This window comes from Aythya fuligula, chromosome 12 (genome assembly GCF_009819795.1).
Source record: "Aythya fuligula isolate bAytFul2 chromosome 12, bAytFul2.pri, whole genome shotgun sequence".
NCBI classification, from domain to species: Eukaryota; Metazoa; Chordata; class Aves; order Anseriformes; family Anatidae; genus Aythya; species Aythya fuligula.
The window spans coordinates 14,986,399-15,014,239 of record NC_045570.1 but is presented as its reverse complement, the minus strand read 5'-3'; the positions used below and the strand labels follow the sequence as shown (position 1 = coordinate 15,014,239).

Below are 27,841 nucleotides of genomic sequence, written 5' to 3'. Positions count from 1 at the left end.
TGTGTTGTCAACAGAGTAAATCTTTTTAAAACATTAGTCTCCCACAAGGCTGAGTATTTTATGTAGTAAACTATTTAAACTTTGTAAAGAGAAGCCTTACCTGCCTATAAAAACTTCATTGAATCAAAATACACATTGAATGTGGTTTCATACACCAAAGTTGAATCACAAACATCAAAAACACTCAAAAACACTAAAGCCTCCAAACAAATTCATAGTAGGGTTAAATAAAAAGGGAAATCAAAATGCTTATGTTAAGGAAGTGCTTAGTTGATGGACCAGAACCACCTCAATTCTACCCATAAGTGCAACTTGTGGAGTTCAAAGGAACCAAAGGCTTCTTTAAAACAATTTCACTTTGAGACCGCAAGCACCAGTATGTGCTGTTACAATGGCACAGCCCTTTCACGAAGGAACATTAACAGCAATGATACCGCTTTCTTTCTCATCAAAAAAATCTTCTCTAGTGGTGAATCTCCCCTGCACTACAGTGCTGGTGTATTGCTGCTGCAGAGCTGATTTGACCCACATATAACAGATGGCACCATCTACTGCCACCAAAAACTACTGTCATTGACATTGCATGTTCCAGCATGGTCCCAGCAGCGGGCGAAGGGTGTATGACAGCAGGAGTCTGTGTGCAGCACAAGGTGTTGCTGTTGTGTGCCCAGTTTCAACTATTCATATCCTCTGGACTTCAAAGCATGCAGCCCCAAAAGAGTTGCAAGACTTGAATATACTTCCTAGTTGAATATACATCCTAGTTACTAGTTATGAGGGTTTTTTTTTTGTTTGTTTGTTTGTTTGTTTTTAACTGAGGAACAACACAGAGAACATATTTGAACGTTAAGGACAGCCAATTACAAAGAACAAGGCAGATACTCCCCCAAACGTGATACAAGAGCAACATGCTTAAATCACATATGCTTTGGAACAGCAGCTGTATCAGATGTAAATCCTCTGTACAATGGATTGTTCAGCAATTGTTTTAGAAAACTAAGACAAACTTCAAGCAATTGCCCTGGAAATCTCAAGAGACAAGACCTTCCTGAGGCTGGCTACTCTTGCTGCTGTTGCTCCAGCTGAATGAGCTCTAATTTGACACTCACGAGTGACAATATTGGTTAAATATAAGAAATGCATGAGGATAACACATTACAGCACAGCTCTCAGCATCAACAGCTAACCTAGAGGACAGATAGCAGAACTAACAGGAGATACGTGGACAGCAAGTGCATGGAATTTCCTACAGGCTTTTAAAAGCCTTAGCCCTTTACTTACATTGTGCTTTTCAAAGGCTCAAGAATTAACACTTAAATTTCAATCTGCATAGTCTATGACGATTTTTAACGCCGTGCTCTCGCATTCTTGTCTATCTGCTGTTGACTACTATCAGCAAGGTTGGGGACAGATTTTCAGCTAATTAATGAGCAGTTAGCATCGCTCAATTAATGCCAACTCAACACACACCAGATAAGTATATGACTGTCAAGCAGTTCAAACTCCTCTATAAAACAAAGTAATTCAGTGTGTAGAAGAGTATCAAAATATCAAATTGGACAGCAAGAAGTCCATTTTGCTTGTGGGACATTTTGTAAAGAATTTACATCAGACATTTATATGTTTTAAAGCAACATTTTTTTTTTTTTAATTCCCAAAACAGGCAAGAATGTTTTAATACAGAAGAAGACAATTCAGAAAAGAGCAAGACTTATCAGCTTCTCTGCCTTCTCCAAAACACTCCAGGATACCTTGGATCTGTCATTTACAACCCACTTGAACAGCAGTGATGCCATCTTTCTTTCACAGAATCACAGAATTTTCTAGGTTGGAAGAGACCTCAAGGTCATCGAGTCCAACCTCCAACCTAACGCTAACAGCCCTCCACTAAACCATATCCCTAAGCTCTACATCTAAACGTCTTTTGAAGACTTCCAGGGATGGTGACTCCACCACTTCCCTGGGCAGCCTGTTCCAATGCCTCACAACCCTTTCAGTGAAGAAGTTCTTCCTAACATCTAACCTAAAACTCCCCTGGCTCAACTTAAGCCCATTCCCCCTCATCCTGTCACGAGGCACGTGGGAGAACAGGCCAACCCCCACCTCGCTACAGCCTCCCTTGAGGTACCTAAAAAGAGCAATAAGGTCACCCCTGAGCCTCCTCTTCTCCAGGCTGAACAAGCCCAGCTCCCTCAGCCGCTCCTCGTAGGACTTGTTCTCCAGGCCCCTCACCAGCTTCGTTGCCCTTCTCTGCACCCGCTCAAGCACCTCAATGTCCTTCTTGTAGTGAGGGGCCCAAAACTGAACACAGTACTCGAGGTGCGGCCTCACCAGAGCTGAGTACAGGGGGACGATCACCTCCCTAGCCCTGCTGGTCACGCTGTTCCTGATACAAGCCAGGATGCCGTTGGCCTTCTTGGCCACCTGAGCACACTGCTGGCTCATATTCAGCTGACTATCCACCATCACTCCCAGGTCCTTCTCTGCCTGGCAGCTTTCCAACCATTCCTTTCCCAGCCTGTAGCTTAGTCCTCTATTTAAAAGCCTACAGGGTTTGTTTGCTTTTAGTTTCTTCAAAATCATTTCTTCCCTTCTCTCCAACGATAGGAGAACTCTGGAGGCCCTGAGATTCTTCCTTTGTGCATCGGTAATGATTTAAAGTGGTCATGACTCTAGCCTTTCTTGAGCCCTATGTCACAGTCAGTTTGAATGTAAACTACAAGGAACTGCAGAATAAAACCTCTTTCCCTTCCACTACAGTAAACAGCAAAATCAAGTAAGTGAACAAAAGTAGTCTGTGGAATTGAGAGCGAAAAGCATTAGCCTGTTTGTATTACATATTTCTGGTCTTTCATACACTGATGGATTACTTATGGACCATAGAACAGTGAAAACCAACTCTGGTTTTGTAAGCATGAGCATTTTGTATCACTAAAAGTGTGTATTACTTTCCCAGCTGTGGTCAGTTTGTTTTTTCCACTACATTGTTCTCAAACTTCCATGTTACTTTCCGAATTACAGCAAACACCTCTTAAATTCTTTATAAACAGAAAAGCCTATTTTGCAAAGTCAAGTTAATTTTCAGAATACATCTGGGTTGGTTTTTTTTTGGTCGGTTGGTTTAAATGTCTATATTTTCTTTTAATACAAAATGAAGAAGAGAGACTTGTACCGAGTCATACCCCTGTAAACTAGCAGCTGGAAGATCAGGATTTTCCCCTCCCCCCTCCCCCCCCAAATACGGTATTAAATTGCAAGCAAAAATCCTCCCACTTCCCATGAAAAGGAAGTTTATTTGTACAATTTGGTTGTTCTTGGGAAAGAATAATAATTCTACATAATCTTCATATAGTAAAGGGGATAGATTTTAAAATTATGCAATCCAGAAAATATGAAAACTCAATTAAAATATTCTTGACACTAAGCAATTAAAAAAAAAAAAAAAAAAAAGTATTTTGGCCTCCTCCTTTCAAGGGCAGTACAGCCACAAGATCGAGAGCATGTGTTTAAACAAGTGTACAGAACAAGCAAACTCTTTCCTTTGAGCAGAAGTGATACAAAAGAGAATGTAAAAAGCAGGATTTTTTTTTTTTTGTTATCTCCTTGCTATGAGTTTTTTCCAGGAGAGCAGAAGAAGAAAAAAAAAAAAACTCAGAAGTTTCCTCTTCAACTCAGCATAGAGCAATACATAGCACTTCAGTTTCACATTGGTTTTAAGACTTTTGGGACAAGGAAAGTGTTCTTATTCCAATATGCTTCTACAATACAAATCCAACACCTAGCTAGAAAACCTATGCCACGCAAATGGCCAGCACACTCTTGGCAGCGTTAAGCCAAGCAACAGAGCTCAGTATGCATGCGTCTTTTTAAATATTAATATTCTGATAAGCCACAACATTTTTTCACTCAACCATCAGAAGCTCATCTGCACACTGGATTGTCATCTCAAGCTTATAGCTGATTTTCTTCTCAAACTTAGAAGTAAATAAATAAAAATATCACAAAACTATTTTTCCAAGCAGATGTTGCTCCCTTCAGTCATCCTCTGCTTTGAAAACAGAACCTTTTTCTTGGATCAAGAGTAAACTTGAGTTTTACTTAAAAGGGATGGAAATAAAGAAGAGGACACAATTTTAAAATATATATATATAAATTTTTAAACATGCAACCTAAATGAAAGGCAATTTAAAACCAGTTTTACTACAAAGGAGAGTAAACTGCAGTAAGGTTAAACACTGAAGAACAAAACCATCTTTATAATACAAAATAGACTCATCCCCACTGCTACTATCTCAACAAACAGACGAGTTGTTTGTGACTTTCAAGAATTAATCAGGAGAACTATAAATGGAAAAGAGACTTCACTCATATGCACCCCTAGATTTACTTCAGCTTGAAAGAACTAAGCACCACTGACAACAGATCAGATTTTCTCATTCAATACAAGGAGTAAAGCAGATTCAAACCTGCTAAAGCAATGAAGAATTTGGAGTTATGTAAGCTGCTTTTCTGGTTGAACACCGCAATACTGACATGTGATTTGGGGAAGAATCTTTTGAGACTAAGATTATCTTTGCCTGTGCTGGTGACTTAAGGGTACATCATCCAACAGATCTTTCATTTGGAGTGATGGCAGCCCTATGTGAATCATCACATCATTTACTTCTCAGAGCCCCAAAAGCACCATGCATTCTGCATCAGAATTGCTTGGCCACAACCATACAGTCTCAATATGGGTATTTAGGATAAAAATCTTAGAGAGACATTTTTCAAGTTGCTCTAAATGCAAACTCTCAGGCAATTAAAAAAAAAAAAAGATAGTAGCAGACTACATTTTAAAAAGCAATTTGTGTTAAACATTAATGCTATATTTGCTGCTGTGTGTTTGTAGGCACATGGTAACACCACAAACTGATATTTTTCATTTGAAAGTTTGTTGTTATATGAAAGGTACATCCTGCCTCTCCCTTTGTGTATAGATTGGACAAAGGTGTTTTTGTTGGAGCTGTGAGACACAGAAAAAGCCAATGAAAATGAAACAGGATGACTAATGGATTGGTTCTGTTTTCCATCCAGACAACTTAAAAACATGCACTCATTGCACATTACACTTTGCAATGTACTGTGCTGGGCATGGAAAGTTATTCCCAATAATAAGCACACTGCCATTATCATTGTCAAAATTCAAGGTATTGTAGTTGAGCTGAAGGTATCACAGTACTAAACACATAATCCCATCAATAAATGGATAATTATTTTTTTTTTATAAAGATTTGTGTCTCAGTTCCTCCAAATAGTTAAAAACGTTTCATCCGAGGAAAACAAAAAAAAAAAGGTAAACCTATAACTGAAGACACTGCAAGCCAATACAAACATTGAGTACATCAGGTGCGTTCATTACAAATATATTGCAAGTTAGAGCCACAAAGCTGCAGCCAGATCTGGTATCCACTCTAGCTCTACTGCCCAAAGATTCCTACCAGGTCACTTTAAAAAACACAAGACATGAACACAGCTTGGACTTCACTTTTAACACAGCTGAGAAGATTAAACACTGACAGTTGTATCAGCTATCCAATGGCATAGTCTAGCTCAGACTCAAAACCACATTTCCTATCCCTTACGTTGTAAAGGTGCTACCATCCAATATAAATATTGCAGTTACAGCCAAGAGTTCCCGTCTGGAACAAACCCTCTGGTGAAATGCAGCACATTACATACAGATCCAAGCTACTTAACATGTCCCACGATAAGACCTTATTTTAGTTGTGTAAAGGCAATTCACATCAACCCTAAACGTTTGCCCCTAAAATACAGGGAGTTCTCAGTCGAGATTTTTCTGAGTTTCTGACTTCATGTAACTGCAAACAGGTTCTGTCAGGTGCCTGGATGGATGAACAGTGGTGAGAAATTACAGGGAAGAGAAAAGGAGAATTGGAGATAAAACTAGGATTTCACTGTTAGGTTCATATCTTCAATATCAACTCCTTGCATTAGATGCAGATCAGCTATCAAAAACCAGAGTCAAAAATAATTGAGCAATGCATCTTCCATTTCAACTAATCCCAAAACTGCTTAAATATTTTACGCTGCTTTAAGAGAAAAGCCTCAGCCTTCAAGTCTTATCTTGCCTTTCTTCATCTATTAAATGATAGGATCATGCCCCTACCAAACACCAAACAATCTTTTCCTGAATATTTTTAAAATGCATTGTATCAGTCCAACAGAAGTTACCATGAAGTACTATTTTACCAATTCTCAAGTCATTTGCAGACACAAACTTGTCATATCTTAACACCACATCTACAACTGAAGATTCCTCTATTTGAGCTTTTTATTCTCAGTGTTTCTTCAAGCATAGAATAAGCTCATGTTTTCTTCTGATTGTCTTTGGAAATGACAGTGTGGCTTTCTGCAAGCAAGTGAGCCAGTTTTGCCTAACACAAATCAATTACTGCATTTAAAATAAATATATCAGAATTTGGCTTTACAATGTAATGTTTCAGGAGAATTTCTTACAGTTCCAATTTTTTCACTTTCATAAAATATTTCCTTTGCAACAGATATCATACCACAAAGACAAGACAGGCATCTGAATATGCAGCAACTCGACATGTAGCTTTGAATTTTCTAGAAAAAAATAGCCTAAAAGTAATTCTAAATATATTATTACCAAGATAAGTTAAACAAAAAAATTGCATATATTTTACAAGAAACCTGAGCTAGCAACTTTGCCCTAAAATGAGCAGGAATCATTTCAGTGTGACTTATATTCCCAATTTTAGTTAAAAAAAAAAAAAAAAAAAAAAAAAAAGAAAAAAAAAAGCTAAAATTACTCTATTCATAATTACATGTTTATATTCATAAGGGACAAACAAAATATTTTGTTAGACTACAGTTAGTGCACTCCTTTTGTTTTTACTGCAAAATAAACACTTTCAAACTAACCACTTAAGCAAAATCTAGAGTAGCAGAAAATGATAAATCTGCTTACAGTGTTAAGTCAACATCAAAGTAGCATCTCAAAGAAACCTAGATGAGATCCAAGTAGTCAAATTTGATGTGACATTCCACACGATTTCCCTGTAAGTAACCATTCCCAAGTGTTTAGTCAAACAGATAAGTGACCAGGTTTTTGTTTATTTAAATAAAAACAGTCTATACAGGAGTGCTGGTACTTGAACACAGTATTAAGGAAGTAACTTTTTGTGCATGCTAGCTTCATAGACATTTTATAACATGGCTGAGGCAAGCTACAAAGTAATGGCAACAGAACTCAAAAGAACCACACACACACACACACACAAAAAAAAAAAAAATAAGGATTTACCTAACATCAGTAGCAAATATCAAAGGCCAATCATAAAGAGCCTAGGTAATCCTCACATCCCCTTCAAGGGTTTGCATTATGGAAAAGCGCCAGCATAAAAGCATTCATAATCAGGTTTATAAAAAAATCTGATCAGATATTTAGAATCAGCTAGGTTATGAACATGGTTTAGAGGGGTTATTTCCTTCAGCTCGTCTCCCCAAACAAGTTTTTGGGGCTTTCTTCCCCATTACCACTATTTTTAAAACACCTTCCCATACAACCTTTCTCAAACAACTGAAAAAAAAAACCAGATAATTTAAGACTATCTTTGACAGTCTCAGGCTTTTTTATTTTATTTTAAATAATCACATTAAAAAACATATTCTGAGTTGGGAGAAACAGGATTGGCAAACTCTTCCTGTAAAGCTGCTCTTTGCATCAGCAGTAGCTTTAGGCAACATGAGAGCAAAAATGTTTCTCACCAAAGCAAAAATGGAGAAAAAAGCCAGAAGTTGTCTAGTTTCTTTTCAAGTGCACTTCTGTTCTATAAGCCAACAGTATCATAGGTTTCTGTACTGCTGAGCTGAGCCCTAATTAAACGTAACAAAAAAAAATTAGTTGCATGTTTTGAATCTCCTTTTGGCAAGTACAACAGTGCAATGTTAATGTAAGAAGTAAATTTAATAAAGAGAAATATTTCATCCAAGGCAGAATAATTAAAAGTCATACTGTGCTGTCAGCTAAAGTGCTAGATCCTCCAAGCTTTCTTTAATCTGTAAGCTATTTCATGACAAATACTCAGTTTTGTGTAAAGATACTGAAAAAGTACTGCAGCATAAATCAGACCAAACTTTTTCTTAAAACAAACTTGATATTTATTTAGATCAGTTGCACAAACAGTTTAAAATGTATACCAGACATTTTACAAATAAATAATAAGACAAGGTGCTGTCCTGAACAGCTCACAATTTAGGTTAAAAAAAAAGATGTCTTAGAAATTAAATATACATAGCTACATTCAGGCCTAAGGAGCTCACAGTCACGTTGTGGGAGAAGAAAAGGAAAAGATGAGTGGACTGACCATTAAAATACTGCTTGATTTCTGGCAGTCACTACCCACCTCTGTCCTCAGGGCACGTGAGGTAATACAATTTGCTCGGTTAAGCAACAGAGGAAGATTTTAATACAAGAGCCTTTCCAGGATCCCATGAAAAGAACAGAATATAGGAAGGATGCAGTTCATTGCTCTTTCTGGTACAAGCAAAGAAATAGCTAGCAAAGGGCAAAATAACAGACTTGTAGGTTTGGGAACACACAGTCCTGAGTTACCTCTGTAAAATCCTACTTTTTCTGGATTAGATGGTATTCAGAATGGGTACCAACCTCCCAAGGTTCAAAATTGGCAAACCTTTTGGGTGTGCTTTAAACTACGAAGGAAAGAGGGAGATGGGAAGCTGTTATGTAATTCAAATGATCCATCATGTGGTTCCGACATACAAAGTAAGGCAGGAGATGGAGTTCTGAAACAAAAGATGAAGAACAAGAAGAGTATTAACAAAAAGTGTCTATACACAAAAGCAAGAAGAATGGAAAACAAGCAAGAATTAGATGTCAATAAAATATAATGTAAGGCCATGGGCAAAAAAAAGTCCAAATCCTCTTTGCCCCAGTTTCAAGTAGGGCACAAAAGCATATCATGCATCTTCTCCCACCAAAGCTAGGGTGTATTTGTGTAGATGAACACATTTGAGGGACTGTTTGCTAACAGCTGGAACACTGGCAACCCACCCAAAATCTGAAGGATTTGTGACTCAATCTTCTCTAGTAAATGGCCTATTAAAGCCACATGTCTTACACCAAGATGGTTTTTCATCTTCCAAAAAAATTGACCTTGCCAGTTTGAGAAGGGGGATGTTAAATACCAAAATACATAACCCTACAAATCTACATCTGTAAAATACAAAGAATTACTGGGGGAAAAGCATAGAAAACATTTCAAACAACCTACTTACTGGTTTTGTGACAGTGATACTGTACCCTAAAATCGTTGAGACACTATTGAGACATTATTGTGAAGCAGATTAAAAAGCATTACTTCCATTGCTTTCCAGGATCAAGCTGAATAATTCACTCAAGATTACACAGAAACCAGGAATTGGGAAGCCAGGAAATTGTCCAATTCCTGATCTCATATTCAGTCTGCTTTGTCCTTGACAAGTTCCTCAGGTAAATGACTCAGTTTCTGTACATCAGAATCTATTAAGTGATATTTGTTCATCAAATTACATCGTACACCATTATGAAGTGTATTTCTGCCTTACATTCTTAATACATAAACACTGCTGAAAAACAAGTTAACAAATACAAAATCAATCATGAAGTCTAGGTCTCCTTGTCCTCCTTGGACTACATTAGACTGAGAAACACATACAGTTAAGATGCCTTCTCACAGATCCTAGTCTTCATTCACCTAGGATGCCAGAAGGATGCTGCCAAGTAGGTCATGAACAGTTTTTACATGCTCTTTACCACGTTTCAGTAAACCAAAAAATATTTCAAGTTTACCTTCAGAGTTAAAAATCCTTCAACAAGAATAAGATTTATACCTCTCAGCAACTGCTTGCAGCTGGATACAGACCCAAACAAATACTTTTCCAAAGAGCTTTCTTTACTCGTTTCTAGTTGCCATATTTTCTACTCAATATATCTTAATTACTCATTCTGCTAAAGAATTAGACTGGTTCTCAATGAAGTATACTTTCTATCCCATAACAAAACAATCTGATTTCCATTTCAAATTGGAATATGGACATTGACATAATCTGTAAACTTTGGTCAATTACTCTAGCCATAAATTGCTATATATGTAGAAACAAGATTAATCACATATATCCCAAACTCCTAAGTAGCACTCAATGTCTGTAGCAGAAACAAGAAACACTGCTCATGCTTGCCAGTGGCAGAGGTTTATAATCAAAACCTCTCAAGGTTCCTGGATCTCTGAACACACAATATAGTATTGTTCTCTAATTTGGCTGTGTTGGAAGGGAATTGCAGATACTCCTTGCAAGATTTTAAACAAAAAGTGAATTTTTGCCCAAAGGCAGCTTTCTAAATAACCATCACAAAAACAAAGTGTCCCACAAACTTTATGAACTCAAGTTTAGATATCAAAAATAAAGGAAATCCAATTAAAGAATATCTGTTAAAGCTACTTAAAGAATAAATAATGAGGAGGCAAAAGATATCAGCTACAACGATATTGTAACGTACACATTTTTTTCATTTTTTCCAAGCAACACTAATTTCTCTGAACCTCAAGTTACAGTGTATGCAAAAGAAGTAAAGATATCCAAAAGTGAACTGTGACGGTTGGTTGTTTGCACAGCTACTATTACTGCAAAGAAAGTAGGAAAAAAAATAAGAAAAAATCCAATCTTACTTTTTATTTTAGTATAAAGAAGACTTTAAGTATAGTAACTTACAGAGAGCATCCATAGTAGCTATGCTTAAATGGAGAATAAACGTACAGTGTATTACTATAAAACCATTCAGATTTCAAGAGTCAGTTTGTAGGGAGTTCTATAAAGCAACAGATAAAGTAGCAAAAGTCACTGTGCAGATAGAATATAGGAAGAAACCAAAGCCAGCTAGATGTTACAAACACAAGAAACGAGGCTACAGAGCTGAAAAGAAGGCTACAAAGATCTCACGTATTAAAGATAAAAGCCTATAGAAAACACGGGGGGGGGGGGGGGGGGGGGGGAGAAAAAAGGAAAAAAAGATCTTTCACTGAAGAGGGAAAAAAAAAGGAAAACAACAGGCAGGCATACGACTGTGCATGGCCAATAACAGAACCAAGAACTGCAATTATCATTAAACTAAAAAAAAAAGAAGATTAAACTGCTTTTGGCTTTGCCTTCTCTAAGAATCATTAAATACAGCCAATATCACATTCTTTAATTTTCTTAAGTCACATCTTGTCTTTTAGAAATGTTTTCATATTGCAGATATTAGGATGAATATAAGAACAGTTTCTCATAATACTGTTCTCTTCATATTCAATGATTTTGGCAAAATTCTGGCCTCATTAATTGTAATAGGAGCTTTCTACTGACTTCAGTGAGGTCAGGGTTTCATTCTTCATCTTCCCAAATTCTTACCTGCGTCTTTCACTTTCTTCTTGGTGGGGATTACTGTTTCAGACTTGAATTTCAAAACCTTTTAAGTCCTTGACACAATCAATCATGAGGAGCTTAAAAGGGATGCAAGATACTGCAAGCCTTACTTTTTGTGACCTTACTGCTTGGCGTAGGTACAGATACTAAGAATTTGTCACCTGATAAGCCAAGAACAACACATCAGTTAATGTACGTGTTAATACTGTAACTAGAGTTGACAATATCTAGAAAAGTTACTAGATGTTTGGGAATAGGCTGCCATTAGAAAACAGTACACATTTATAAATTTATTCTGTCCCCACCACCTACAAGCATTCCAGAAAGATAAAAATGTACATTTGAGATTACTTGAAAAAAAAAAACAACTCTTGCCATGCAATCAGCTTCAAAACATGATGACACAAGATGATGCAGAGATTAAGTTCTGTGTCAAAGACAGACAGACCAAACTATGCAAAAAGATCTTTTCATTTTTGGACTATGAAATATGCAGCATTATAACAAGAAAAACCTTTGTGAAACTAAATATTTCAAAAGACAGGAAAACGATCAAGTTATATTGCAGCACACTGAAAAGTCTTTAACTCTTAGACACGAAAATGAGCACCACATACAAAGGTTCCTGTTCTACAGATATGTTATTCCCCTGTAAAATGAATTCCAGAAAATATAAGCAAAGGCGTACAGTCCAATCCCATCCTTTGTGAAAAAGATTCTATTACAAGTAGTAATCATTATTGAACCTTTCCGCTCAGATGTAATTTCTTACATGTTACAACAAGTTTCACATGCATTGTGAATTTCAGCCAAGGTTGATGAAGTTCAATAACTTGGCTAACCAACCATGTGTACTACTCATTACAGAAGTAATAAATAGATTCATCAAAATGTTCATATTGCTTTTTCATGTCCATCTGACACCATTTTCAGCTTATTCAGTAAGAAAAATAAATTACGTAAGTCCAAGAGGACCTTTTAATATTTACAGTATGTAACGAGTAGACAGTAGCAGCCTTATGTAAAACAGAGCAATGCTAGTATTCCACAATATTAAGCCAGAGTAAAAACAGAGAGGTAGTACTCAAGAGAGACTCGATCACTATGACCTACCATAACTTTCAGAACACACACCGTAAATTAAAGTCACAAAACAAGAACCCTCTTCTGTTGAGATTACTCAAAGCCTAAAAAAATAGCTTTCAGTAGTTTAATTATTCAAAATACATCAGGACTAACCCCTGACTGACAGCTACTAACAACCATGAGGACTTAGAATGAGTTAGAATGTCCACAGGCACTTTCCCCTCCATAAACTGTGCTTTTCTATACCAATTACCCACATAATGTACTCTGGTTTAAAAATAACAATAATAATAATACACTGCCTACAGGATTCAGCCTCTCCTGGAGAAGATCTGTACTCCCATTCCCCCAAAAGCTTTTGTACAGCAAAATTCACACCTACTAAGTAAGTTTTGAACTTCCATGAAGAAAATACTTTAAAAAAAATAGTAAATTAAGCTTGGATTTTTAAGACATGTTTAAAAGAAGAAGAAAAAAAAATTCTCTACAGACATCTATAGTTTAGATAAAAGGTATTTATGTGGTTTAAGATAATCCATGCTTAGCTTGGTCCACACATGTGGATCACAGTACTTTAAAAGTAAGCCTCTGATTATTCTGAATTATTTTTCCCTGAATTCTTCAGTAAGCAAGCAGTTTTTCCTCATGAGAATGAGTAATCTGTAGATGCTACAGTAAGAACATGAAATCAAAAAGAACATATATATATATATTTGATACTGAACTGTATTAGGCTAAAGGATGACTTTTTCCTCGCCCTCCCCCCACCCCCTTGCCACATTTTAAAAGGGCTTAAAACCAAACTTTCAGTGATACTGGCAAAGGATGGTATGAATACAGTCCTAAAAAACACAACTGTGCTGGCAGAAGGTCCTGCTGTAAAAGTTACATCTGCAAAACTATGTTTTTTTCATGAGAAAAATTGGTTACCCAATAGAGGTTATTCTATTCTGCCAGTGCAAAGCACACATGCAACTGGCTGTACCCTGGCCAACAGTGCTTCTCTGTTAACATACTGTGCTGCTTGTGAAGCACGTGATATATGCAGCATAAGATTCACACACACACACACACACAAAAAAAGAACTACAATATACATCAAAGAACAACTCTATCATGCTTTCAAAAGCGCCAAACTATTTCATGAAAATAATCTCAGGGATAGCTAGGACTTGCCCAAGAAAAATAATCCAAGTTGATATATATTGGTCTGTCTGCCTCACAATAAGCTTTGAAACCAAACATTCATAAATAATACCCACTCCAGTTCGCCACATGTGAAACACTTCCAGCATGAAAACATACAACCATGCAAGGCTGTAATAGTTCATTCACCACAACAAGTCATGCCGGATAAGTGAGAACACAAGATACATCGCAGCAAAGCTCCAGTGCTTCTCTTCTCTCTGTACATCATGCTACAATAGAAATACATACACAAAGTCTTAATAAAAACAGGCAGAGGTTTCAACTTCTACAATCTACAGGAATTAATAAATTTGTCTTTGATTCAGACTCTTTTCATTAAATGGGGGGAAAGTTAGGAAAAGACCATTCATAGTACTGTCACAAGTCTGTTCCCCCATTCTGTACCCCGTTTTTCTGCTCCCAAGAGAAATAGGAATGCAAATAATAGTCAATTACTGGGGAAAAAAAAAATTATATATATATATATATATATATATATATATATATATATATATATTATTTATTCTACATTATGAAACATATCAAAAAGAGGTTTACGCCTAAAGAGATCTTTGAGCATAGTAAATAGAACTGAGAAAGATAACAATGCAGACCAACACCAGACAGATGTATTTTCTCTTAAAGATGACTTTGTCCATAACAAACTATCCACCAAATACGTGCTGATTTTTTTTTTTCCTGACTGGTAAAATTCAGGTACTACATCATAAGACAAATTCTAAAATGACACATGAAATCAATGTGTCACTGTCTAGCTGTTTCTCTGTAGAAGTTCTGCCAGTTGTATCATTTTAAAAACCATCTCATCTGAAAACAGAGGAGAGAAATTATAAAATAAACTGTGTGCTTTCAGAGAAAAACAAACATTTTTCAAGGAAAATTTGTGATCTAGTTCAAAAACCAGAGCTGAATAATTCCTCCCTGACAGATTCAGACAAAACATCTGCAAGCTTAGACCACCAAACTCCATGCAATATAGTTAAAGACAATGAACACACTTAACACAGTCAGACTAATACTATTAAAATGAGAGTCCTCACTGGTATTCGTAAGGGTCTGTTTTATTCCTCCCCTATGATCTGAATTTGACTCATTTGAGACCATTCACTGGTTTAATTAGGATTCAGCAAATGCTACCTTCTTTGAAAAGACTGATAAAGCAAGCCTCAGTAAAATGCTACATTGTCCACAAGTAATCTCTGCATGTTGTGCAACTAGAACAATTCCCCATATTCACAGAAATCTCTTCACTGTAGGTACTGGGCAATTTTTTACATCTTAAGAAATTCGTGTGTTCTTTTGCATAAGTACTTCTCATCTCTCTCCATTCTTGATAGATTTGGAGCATTTTGGCAAAAGCTAGCTCAGCATGCATTGTAGACTTAAAACGATCTTAACAAGAAGTTTAAGCTACTACACAAAAGGGGAGCAAAATTAAAGAGACATTACTTAATTGGCATAAGAAATGCAACAAAGACTGACCACACCTAAAACACCCTATACAAGGGAAGATTTCTGAATTAGGTGCAGGTGATGCATTGAAAGGCATGTGATAAAATTATATAGCTATGCAATTTGCATTTATCACACTATTCACCACCGTGGTTGAATAAAATCTAATAATTTACATGTTACCACAATGATTAATACTAAGTTAATTATCAATTTTCCTATTGTAAAAACATTACCTTCTACAGTTTCAGTGTTTGGCTATGCTTGTGTGCATATACAAACTCCCACTGCAATCAGCTATGACACTTGATACTTGGAATACAGCTCAATAAATAAATCTACAATGCATTTCAATTCTGTTCTGATATTTGAGCTCAAAAAGAGAGTTTTACGTGTAATTCTCTTAACACAGTAACACATACCCTATCTTCAAGTATCGCTTACATTTGTTTAAGGGGATGCAAGGGATGCAGCCTCAATCGGTTTTAAAGGACAATGAAAGAATGTAGCTGCTAACTGTATTTTAGACCTTAACAAAAAGGAGAGGTTGCTTTGCATTTCCTTTCTTTGTAAAAATACACTTTATTACAACATGGCATCTTCTGCTAAAAATTTACTAATAATTTTAGCTGTAATTTAAATGTCTAGGGTTGGAAAAACTAAATGGTATGCTACAAGCTAACTTGCACATATTTTTAATTATTAACTCTGTTAACCTACCTTTCCACATGAAATATAATACACTAGTCACCAATAGAAAAAAGCTATGGGAGATGAATAGAACAGGAAAATGTTTGTTTATCATTTATAAATTAGAGGGCTGGTTAGCTGAAACAGTTTGATAAGTCATAAAGCAGATGTTTAATTTTGATAAATTATAAGCACATCTCCCAACCTTTGGCATCAGTAAAAAAAAAAAATAATAATAATAATAAAAAAAATTAAGCTAACTTCTCACACCAGAAGTATATGGAGACTGAAAACTCACTGGAGCAGAGACTCACCTTTTAAGTACTGATTAATAGTACCCATTACACAACTTTTCTCCTGGCTAAGGGAGAGCATTTCACAGCAATAAAAGTGCCAGATAAGAGACAATTCCATTTAACCAAACATTAACTGACAATTATTTTGAAGAAATAATCTAACAGATTTCAATTATTATAAAATTACAGGGTCTCTAGTAAAGCATGATCAAGAAAAACAATGTAGTAAATAACATAAGTGAAGCTTCTGGATTTTCTTCAGCATTTTAAAAATTCAAGCTGCTCAAAGCCAAAAATATTTTTCGTTTTCTTCAGACAATCTGTGCTTGACCTGGGCATCACTTAGAAAAAAAATGATTAACAAATTTCTTTTGACCTTCACTTAACAAAAGAACAAAATTAGACTTGAAGTTTGCTTGTAGTAACACAGTTCTGTGACAGAAGTCTTGGAAAAGTATTAAAAAGAGTAACTTGTGGAATGTGTCCAACTGCACAGAACATACATATTTTGCCCTTTCATAATATACCACAATATTACTTACATTTTGCCACTGTTGCCACATTTTGCCGTACTCTAACAGTCACAAGACCTTAAATACAACTGCACCCGGTACAGAAAATAAAACAATTTCAGGGTCACGTTGCCATATGAATCTTAAAAACAAACAGCAATATAGAAGACACAGAAAAATACATTAGTTACACTACTGTCTGAGATTAAAATCAAATATTCTTTAAAAAATTTAGTTAGCAACATTGCTAACACATAGTTGAAAATACCAAATCTTTCTACAAAATAAAATCTACAGGAGTAGCTGACATGCTGTTTAAAATTTTGAATTCTAGCCCCATAGTTAAGAATATATAAACAACGAAATTTCAGGAGCATTTACTAAAATGAAGAAAAAGCACCAGTTCGCTTTTGTTTAACATTTTCAAAGAGCAACAGAGCCCTCTAGTGGAAAACGTAGAAAGTACGGAAGTGACGGGCTAGAGAAGTATTCTCTATAACCTGATGCTGAGACCTTTAAAACAAAACAAAAACACACATTAAAAGCACGTGCTGTCTTTAATTGTTCACACTGAAGTATGTCTTACTGACTTTAAGAGAACAAACTGCTAGCTTACAGTACTCAAGTTTAAAGGTACATGCAACAAGAAACTTTTAAATCCAGAAGGACTGTAACACTGGACTATTTGGTGAAAGTCTTATTTTGTTTTACTACACCAGGTTTCTTGTGAATAATGTTATCTTAATTTTCAATGTGATACTCAGGCTAAATTGGATTTAGCTTAAAGAGAAAGATGGAAGCACATTTATACTGCGCTGTCAGAAGAAAAAAATTAAAAAAAAAAAAAAAACTTTTCACTAATAACTCTCAATCTCCTTGTATTGTTAGAAAAAAAATAAATTAATTAACATTTCCCAAGTTGCTAATGAAAACTAATGAATCGGTAATTATTTATTATTCTAATTTTTTTTTAGTATACTGCTTTTCTACCACTTTTTTCAGCAATTTGAAGAACTAGGTTAAGAAAGTGGGTATGTGATCTAAGATTCTTACAGACTATATACCTATTCAGTAACGAAAGGAAGTTGCCAGCACATCAGAAGCGGAAAATTAAAAACGACTTAAGTGGGAAGAAAATAACAGATGAAGAAGTATAGAAAGCACCACTTTGTTTCTGTATACAGAACACTGTATACAGTTACTCTAGAACAGCCTGCCTGAATAATTTTGTATTAGCATGAAGTAACAGAACTTTGTAAAGAACTACAAACATTTTCTGATGTGACCTGAAGAAGCACAGACCAGAGGGAGTCCTCCAGTTTTCCAGGCACACTAGGAAATGTAAATGCAATGTCTTTGGAGTATGGGGCAATTTTTCAACTCCTCAGAGGGGAAAAAAGTCTTGGCAAGCTACATTAGATTCCTAGTATCAGACTGACAAAATCAATTACAATATCATTCTATAGTTTGCTATATTTTTAAAGTTTCCTATCTTAAAGCAGTGTATATGGATGAAAGAAAAAAATAATTTGTTTATCCATCTTGCATCAGATCCTCAGCATTTTCCAAATGATCTTGAGCATCCAGCAGCGCAATAATTCAAAATGCATTTTTCTCCATTTTCTACCCCCTTACACCTTGATCTTTGTTCTACCCATTTTGAAATTTAAAATTTCTTAACAGTTACAGCTCCCATAAAGTTATTTTCAAATATATCAATTAAACTAATTTTGACAATAATAAAAATGATGAGGGTTTTTGGATATTAAGTACAAATGTACAGGTGAGGTATTTTCTTTCAGTCACTTTCTACATCATAGACAGTAATATTTCCTTGGAAATATTCATGCTTCTCTCCTTCCCTCTTAAAAAAAAAAAAAAAAAAAGAAAAGCATGCTAGTGTTGTAAAAACACAGTAATTGCCTATTCCTTCAAATACTGGGGGAAATAATAAGTCCAAAATAAACAAAGAGTTTAAACAGAATATCTACAACACAAAAGGGAGCACAGAACTGAAATCCTCAGCTAACTGGGAGTAAGCTCTAAAATCAGTTAAGGCTCTGTTCAAGCTAGCAATTAGTATTTCCTTAAAAAACAGTGCAGACACACTAAAGCTCGCAGGAACTGCTGCATCAGAATCCATTACACAATACAGACATGTTCAAAGTGGTTTGCTAAGAGTCCCATAGTTACATAAGAAACTTAAACCCCAGAACTGCTTTCTTCTTAATCCTTGCCCCATAGCAAATGGTAAATAATGTCTAATAGAAAGCCCAAAACTACAGCAATATTAAATGTATCATGATATGCAAGTTATATAGGCCATAATATCATCTTAATCACTTGCATTCCCTATGTCAGCTTCATAGTTTTGGATTCCTTATGTCCTAGCCTCATACAGAAGTACATGCTCAAGGCTTATTTCACTAATGCTTCGGCTGTCCTTGGTACGTCACTGTCAAGGGACACAAAACAATAAAACAAAGAAATGTGTATAGTTTATAGTAAGTATGTGTAATACAGGTCAACTGCATGTGCGTGTAAATACACCAACAGAGCTGAACCATAGTAAACATATTTCTGTGTAAATGTGCTTACACACATTAACATTAATTAGAAAAAAGAACAGGACAAAACCATAGCATGCATACTACCCAGGCAGCTAATGAGTTTACTCAAAAGATACCAATAAACAGCAATTCTTTATTATTTCAGATGCTCTTCACATGTTACTACTTGTTCTTATAGTCAATAGCCACAGGCAAAAAAGATGCAAGAATATACTTGTTTACTTGTGATCACTCCAGGTTATGAACTAAGGGAGAAAGAGTGGAAAAAAGATCTTGACAAAAGCATCATACACCTTGGATTAATCTTTTGACATATATGAAACACTTCCAGCTCACTCAGCAAGTCTGAGCAGTAGCGCTTCTCGTGCTGAAGCCCAGGTAATTCTTAAGTGTTCTGAGACTGCACAGTTGCATACAAAGCAAATTCTGCTGCTGGACACAATCTAAAGACATGCTGTACTAAAAATGTGGAATGTAAAACTTACTGAAAAACACAAATTTCTCACTAAGCACAGCACTTGCTGCACTAACTGCAGTGCCAAGGTATAGTATCATATCTTACAATGACTGCAGGATGTATGCTGGTTGGTAATGCATAAATTGTAAGCTACAGTAAAGCTTTACGTTCTTCATCTGCTTCTTGTGGGATAACACTCTGCTATTCCAGTGTCCTCCCAAATGCACTGAGTCAAGATCACGCTCTAAAAAGATATCAAATGTTTGCATAAGAGTTTTCAATATTCATGTAGTACCACCATGAAGAAAAATGCAAACCACAAGAGAGGAACAAAAAGATGACCAGTTATCTAGGATTTAGGTGGATCCCATCATTTACCACTGAGATGCAGGATGTGACACTAACCCACAATAGCATTTTAAGATTTGTGGCTCCTCCACAAATTTAAGCCATGAACATAACATATCCTGTGCAGGTAGCTGAGTAAAACTTCAAACAGCCTAGCAAATTAAGTTGGAGAAGAAATCTTGTCTTCTCAGAAGAAAGAGAAAGGCCCCAAGCACCACAACTTTATTTTAAATATTAAACAAAAGCAGCTAATAAAAATCTCTCAAATACTCACCAGCTATAGAAATAATATTATATAACCAATACCTAGGCTAAATGAACCTCTAATAGTATTTATAAACCAGCTTGAACAAGCTAGAAAATGGAACTAAGAGGGATTTTGGAAGGACAAACATCATTTTTTACCCCAACAGAGCACCCACTATGGCATTCCAATACAAGTTCATGATTGAATTGAAAATACCTTCAGATGTAAGCAGCCTCCTTAGAAAAATCTTTACCTGAGCTTACTTGTTGCCATTACAAAGTTGTTCTGAATATTTTATCTTAACTCCCTTGCAGCAATACAAACTTTATACTCCTTGTTCTCGCCACTGAGACTACAGAAACTATTTAATTCCCCTTAACAGCCACCCTTACTAATAAGATGTGAAATGCTTCCATCAGTACTTTCTAGACCAGAATCAGTTGTCATTCCTGTGGCTCTTCTCTAAGCTTTAGACTCCCTACACTTTTTTAAAAAAAAAAAACAGTATACAAACCTGGACAAAATTTGCTGTGTTAGAGGGTTTATATGAATATAATGCAAAGTAAGTTCAAATACCACATAGTATACTATGTATATCATAGTATACATAGTATATGCACTATGTCCTTGTATATATAGTGTATAGATACAAGGATACAACTGATTACTTCAAAGTAGCCCGTAAGATAAAGCTTCTTATATTTTACTGTATGTATAATGTCAACCTACCTATTCCTGAGTTTGCTCCTGTGATTATAACCACTTTTTCACTCAAATCACGTCCCTGAAGTATTTCCATTGCAGTACTGTTTCCATCATACTTTTGTCTAGTAGGTGGCTTTACCGGATTATCTTCAACGGTAAAGGCCAATCTTGGGTCAAGATAGGTAGTTCTTTTGTTTATGTGGCTGTAAAAGAACACACAAAATAAACTGCTTTGACCCTTCTGTACTATGGATTTGGATTTTAAATGTATTTCAACAATTTCAACTTATTATTTAATGGCCCAAAATAGTTTTTCCCAGTTTTGTTAAAAAAAAATAATTAGGATAAATTTAATCAACCATTTTCCTGATCATGACAGTGTCTGTTAAGAACGGTATACAGATACATTGCAATCCCATTCTGGACTTGATGCGAACCACTAATATATAAAGGAACATTTTGTTATGGGGAAAAATACATTATATTAGGGAAGATATCTTCTCTAAAGAGCTTTAAGAAAGGGGCCTGTACCACCAAGCAATATACCAACAAGAAATGTAGCTAAGTACTATTTTTTTTTCCTCCCTCAAATAACTGAAAAGTTCAAATCAGCTATGTAAATTGCATGATCTGGTCAGGTTCACCTCTCTATTACAAAGTTTTAGTTTTCATCAAACAAAGAGGCTACACTATATATATATACATATATATATAGTGTATATCCTTACTATATATATATATAGTAATATATATGCTATATATATTATAGTAATTATATATACTATATATATATATATAGTAAGGATATACACTATAAGAGGCCTGTGAATATTCTTCATTCTGTCAAAAGTCAGTTTAAGATAAATATTCCAGAAAGAAGACGTTCCAAGAAATCTCCTTCTGCTTCCATGAACTTCTCTCAGTCTTATAAAATTCTCAACTAGTTCGATTCTCTTCCTCTTTTTTTCCCATGCTTTACATTACAAGTGAGTCAGAGGCAGAGCAATTTTGTTTTCATCTTTTATCTTTAAAGCAATATTGCAATGTTATCAGCCATGAAGTTCTGGTTATGTTTTTTAAGTTATGTAGAATTTATTCATAAAGTTATGTAAACAAAACAAACTACATAAACATTGCCTGAAGATCAACTGACAATTTGAGTTGCAAGTCACTTCAATCTGCAACCCAAGCTAGTATTTCTATGTACATGAAAGAATTCAGCAAACCACAAATGGGTGTTTAGGCATAGCTAAATCTGTAATATTTACATACTGATTCTGAAGTTTTATTTACAAATGTCTTACTCTTACATACTTACTCTACAAAATAAACCTGTCCACTTTCATCAGTCTCTTGCTCCCATCCATATGGCAGACCTAGGAAAAACATAGGACATTACATTTTTATAGGCATTAGAGTACAATGAGATTTGAAGTTTATATGATTTCTCAAACAGATGCTGGTAAAGTTTGCATTAATTCTGTACGTAATGCAGCCACCTGCCGCACTTGAATATTGGAACTTGAAACAAGGACTGCTTCATTAACCACACACATATGATGCTCTCTAACACAAGTACAGCCTACGGGAGATCTGGTACAACTCTCATGGCCAGCACTTTAAGTATAATCTGGAAATTCAGTATACAGATTACTTCATGTTATAGCACAAACCTGCAAAATGTTACCATGCTTCCTAGTGTGTACATATACAAATGCACACATTTTTTATTATCCATCCCTGATTAAGTAAATCACCAAAATACTCAACTAATGTAGGAAAATTGTATATAGCACATACCAAAAATTGGAGGGTAAGAATCCTGAAATGGGTATAGGATATATTAAATCAAATTTGGAAGGACAGATAAAAGAACAAAACTGATAGATCTTTAGAAAGTAAGTCCTTCTGAAAAATACTGTACAGAAGTACTGAATGGACAGTATCCGCAGGATTTCTAATCCTGGCTGAAAGTATTCAATTATAATTCAATAAGCCTAAAATCTGTTGAGAACATTTGAGTTATAGTCACATTACCAAGAGAAATATGGCTTGTCAACAGAATAGTCTTTCCTCAGGGGCTTTAATTCTTCACCAGAATAAAGCAAACAAAGCATAAATCAAAAAACCTCAACTGAGTAATAATAGAGTATCACCTGGCATATCCTTTTACAATGGCCACTTTCCCTTTTCATTACCCAAACTAAGCATAACAGGGACATTTATACTGTTAACTACATAGTATCGCCGCATAGTATCACCATACTCAAAGTGTTGCAGCCCTGCACCATTTATCCATCTACACAAAACACTTTAAATGGAAAAGCTTTGTCTGCATCAGTATTTTTTAACATTTAGTTAAGCTTTTCCACAAATATCCAGTCATTCAACCTATCTAAAAATCATATCAACCAAGACAAAGCCTTATTTTCTCCAAAACCACACTCCAACTCAAATTAGGTAGGGCAGCCTAAGTTTTTCAGGCTTTAATTTCCAACCTTTCAGAAGCATCCCTAAGTACACAATACAGAAACTTCTGGGAAGATCTGATTTAAGGCACTGATCCAATGTCCTTAAGAAGTCATATGCTTTTGGAGGAGTCCTGCAAGAGAGGCTAACTTTTTTTCTGACACAAAAGTTCAACAGGGTCACGGAAAATGAGTAAAAGTGGAAACTAATGGGACTTCCCTCTGTGTCAGAGATATTCTTTGATAGGCAGTTACAAATATAATCTAACCATAAACGATATCTAATAGACACTGGGCCATCAGAATCCAACCTCAATATCCCAGCCTGTAATGCATCACAGTAAAAGAATCTCTTTATCCTGGAATTAGTACTTGGGCTTTATTGAGCAATACAAGAAAGCCATATATCTGCAAAGCAATCAGTCTACACAGACACAATCACAGAAGTTAAACTCCATTGAAATCAGATGTATTTTTCAAGCTCAGCTTGCCTAGGTGATTAGTATCAACTAGAAGATCAATATGAAACCTAGTTCCTGCATAAACTCCAACTAATGTTTGTGATGTAATTCACTTCATTACAAAAGCTTAACACAAACCTCCTGCAACACGTTTCCTCTTCCCAGACTTAGGATGTTCCCACTGTGTTTTTTCTTCCAGGTGACTGTAGGAGAAAAAAAAAAAGTTTAAGATTAAAAAATTGCCTAATAATGCTTTTTCTGGTAAAATCCAATTTTTAATAAGCAGAGCTTTTTTAATACCCATTTTTTTTTCTAAAAGAATTTATCAGAAACTAGTGGAAGTACTAGGAACTTTTTAAATAACAAAAGCACCTTTCTCAAATGTTTGTCTAATAATAAGCATTTGCAAGTTGTAATGTAAGTAAGCCCTGATTTCTACACAAGCAATCATAGCTTCAGACAAGAAAGTTTATTCATATGCTCTGAGTAACAGACTATTTACTTAAAAAAGACAATAATGCCATCATGTCATAATTCAGAGATCTTTTGTTCAATTAAATAACTGCAAGAACCAATATAAAGTAACTATGCCGTAAGACTTTCTGCACCATACACTAACAAGCAAAGTAATGTGCACTGGAACATGACTCACAGTGCTGAAGTCATCCTGCCTATTAAAATCCTCTTTTAATTTTTTTTTTATTTTTTTACATTGAGTATCAGGGACTATTTGTAAGAGTGTCCCAAAACTGACAGCTGCCCACATCTGAAATGCAAACTAACAGTGTTATTGATGAATAAGCAATAATAGGCAATATAAGCAATGAATAGGCAATATAAGTGTTATATGAATAAGCAATAGACTACAGATCAAGTACAAACAGCAGTTTATACACAACATATGAAACTTTTCCTTCAGATAACAATCATGCTGTTCACCCCCACAGTAAGCTGTGTACAGCATATTCTACTATGGGAAGCACTGGTGGGGGTCTGAGATTCCCTAAGCGTATCTCTGTGACCTGCAGCAGCACCTGAACTTCAGGACACTTGTATACTACAGATACGATCCCAAGTTCCTCCTGTCTGATGTGCAATATATAACCAAATTATCACAGCTTATCAAACAAATGTATGCCCACTGAGCTTTGTTAACTGGCCATGCACACAGCTGACTCATCACAAAGAGCTTTAAAGGTCTTAAATCAAAGTAATCCTAGCTAGGTTTAAAGTTCATATTGTCGATGAGGCTTAAAAACACATTTTCGTACTATGCTGAGTTAACACAAAGCTTATACGGAAGGCAACAGCAGTACAACACTTTTTCATTTCACCTATTTTAGACACACTGGGAAAGGTTCTCAGCTACGAAAGACCCAGTGCCATTAAGCTGAATAGAGTTAGTTCATCTTCACAACAGATGACAACTGGACCTACAGAATTAACCGTGTAAAAACTACACATTGCAAGAAGCAGTGTCTTATTACTTTGTAGGTTTGTCACTTTCACGGTGACTTGTTTATGAAAGAGCTTTTTCAGTCAAAAGAAACTTACAGGAACTTGACCTCAGACAAACAAACATCTAGATGCAATTTGCAGTGTTTAAACACCAGAAACTGAAAAGTGCGTTGCCCACTGTGAATCAGAACATGGAAGGAAGACATGAACCCGCCACGGGTGAGACGGCAATGTACTTCTCCATCTTTGTACAGGAGTAAACCTTACAGCTTTAAACAGACTGCAAGATCAGCATGGATATAGAAACCACAAGAGAGAAAATACTTTTATATATTACCCACTACGCTAGCTAACCCTGAAACACATCCCCTTCTGTAACTGGTGAGGATGCAATAAGTTCCAGTGGCATTGCTGACAGTGTCAAAGCTGCAGCCCATTGAAGAGCCAAGGGAGAGCACTTGTCACGTTTCGCTTCCATTGCGCGCCTTCCTTCTGTACTCCTGCAAGAGTAGAGACTAACTAAGAAAACAATTCTTTCTAAGGCCCCGCTGCCCGTGTGGATAAGTACTGATGCCAGAAGTGCGCTGCAGCAGCCACGACTGCCTCACGGCACTCCGTGCCTTTGCCCAGGCCGGGGCTCTCCTGAGGCGGGCGGCGGCCACCAAACGGCGGCCCCAGCCCCGGTCCCGAGCTGAGGGGATGCGGGGAGCGGGGTGGGCGTGATGTTGCTCCGCTCCCCTCCTCACGGAGCCTGCCCCCGGGCACAGGGCTCCAGGCGTGCTCGGCCTCCGCCCCGGCCCTTACTTGGCGTAGTAAACCCAGCCGTCCCTGGTGGTGCGCTCCTCCCAGCCCGGCGGCAGCTCCTCCTCGCTGTCCGTGTCCTCCAGCCCCGCGTACTTCAGTGCCGCCATTGGGCAGGGGGCAGCCCCGCAGCCCCGCACGGCTCTGCCCGCCCGCCCTCCTGGCAGCGGGCGCCCGGCGAACGCCCCATTCCGGCCGGCCCCGCCAATGGCGCGGCGCAGCGGCCCGCGAGTACCATGGGAGATGTAGTCCGGGGGCGCCGGGCTGTGACTGGGGTGGCGGGAGCCCCCCCTCAGCCCCGCGCCGCCATCTCCATGTCGCGACTGCGGAGGGGACCGCGGCTGAGCAGCGGCTTCACCCTCGGTCCTGAGGGTGTTTTGTGGGTCACGGCTCGTCCGTGCCCTCGGGGACCCGGGTCTGAGTTGAAATCTCCACACGAAGCTGAGGTGTTGGGGCTGTGAAGCATTTCTAGCCATCTGTTCAGAGAGGCCACAGAACTGTGCCACAACGAAGCCTCAGAAAGCAATGAAAAGTGAACCATTCCTGAAACTTTTTGCTTTTAGTGGTGCTTAGGTGAAGTTGTAAGCCACGGGGCAAGCTGCTGCCTGGCACCTGCTGCTCCTGAGCGCTTGTCCCCACACCCGGGCTGGCTGCCATGGCTGTGGGGTACCACAGAGCCTTGTCACCCCTGCTTTTGGGGTCAACGTCCTCAGTCCTCACTGTGATAATCAGGGCACCTCCATGCTGCCCCACTTGGCAAGGAAGGCCTGGCTTGTCCATGCTTCTGAAGAACTACCTCACCTTGATTAACAGCCAGGCTAGCTCATCCGCCTTGCTGTGCAGGCCCCTCCATCGAACCAGAGTCATTTGGGGGCACCGATGTGGCAAGCTGCAAAGGCTGCAGCACCGCAGGTTAGTGTGTTGGCAGACACTTATGGGATCTTCTGGCAGTCAAAGACAGGCCCCCTGTGTGGCTGTGACAGGTGAGGCAGTACCTCATCCACTGCCATTACCAGCTGAGGTGGAGTGCGCCCACTGACCTACCTCCGTGCTTTAGATCCCGCACTCATATGCTGACAGGTTTGCATAGATTTGTAAAACCAAACCCAGCTGTGAGCATCTGTAACGGCATCTTCCCAGTGTAGTCCTTTGGCAGGTGTTCTAAGAAAATAAAATATATACATGTATATCTGGTATTGGACAGAGACTGTAATCACATGAGGCTGCAGCAGGTGGCAGTGCAACCACACCAACGCACTGCAGCGCTTGGACGCCTTTGGGTAATATTCTGATGCACTCCTTCAGATACTGACCTGTGTGGCTCACTCCCTCCCCACTAACAGCCTGCATGTCCAGCTAGAAAAAGCAGCTTGAACATTCTTCTGTCCTGCTGCTCCCATCACTCTGCCTGTTCCTCTGAGAAATTACGCCTTCTAAATCATCTCTTGCTAGGGATAAAATGTCATGCATCATCAAGAGCCAATTTTCATGCAGGTATTACTGGGAGTATTAAAATTCTCTTAAGCAAATATATTATCATAGGTAAATATATTTGGAGGGAAACTTCAGTGACGTGATCACTTCTGGTCCA

The 27,841-nt window shown here is 37.2% G+C and overlaps 1 protein-coding gene across 1 annotated transcript in view; it reads right to left on the bottom strand.

The window, feature by feature from the left end:
- WWOX (WW domain containing oxidoreductase) overlaps positions 1–26,439 on the bottom strand; it is a 509,571-nt gene extending 483,132 nt beyond the window's left edge. The window contains exons 1-4 of the mRNA XM_032195351.1: positions 26,254–26,439; positions 24,130–24,194; positions 22,381–22,438; positions 21,087–21,265 (exon numbers count right to left, since the gene is read on the bottom strand). Of these exons, the coding sequence (XP_032051242.1) occupies positions 21,087–21,265; positions 22,381–22,438; positions 24,130–24,194; positions 26,254–26,360 (409 nt within the window). The 5' untranslated portion in view covers positions 26,361–26,439. The remainder of the gene's footprint in view (positions 1–21,086; positions 21,266–22,380; positions 22,439–24,129; positions 24,195–26,253) is intronic.
- Positions 26,440–27,841: the final 1,402 nt, after the last annotated feature.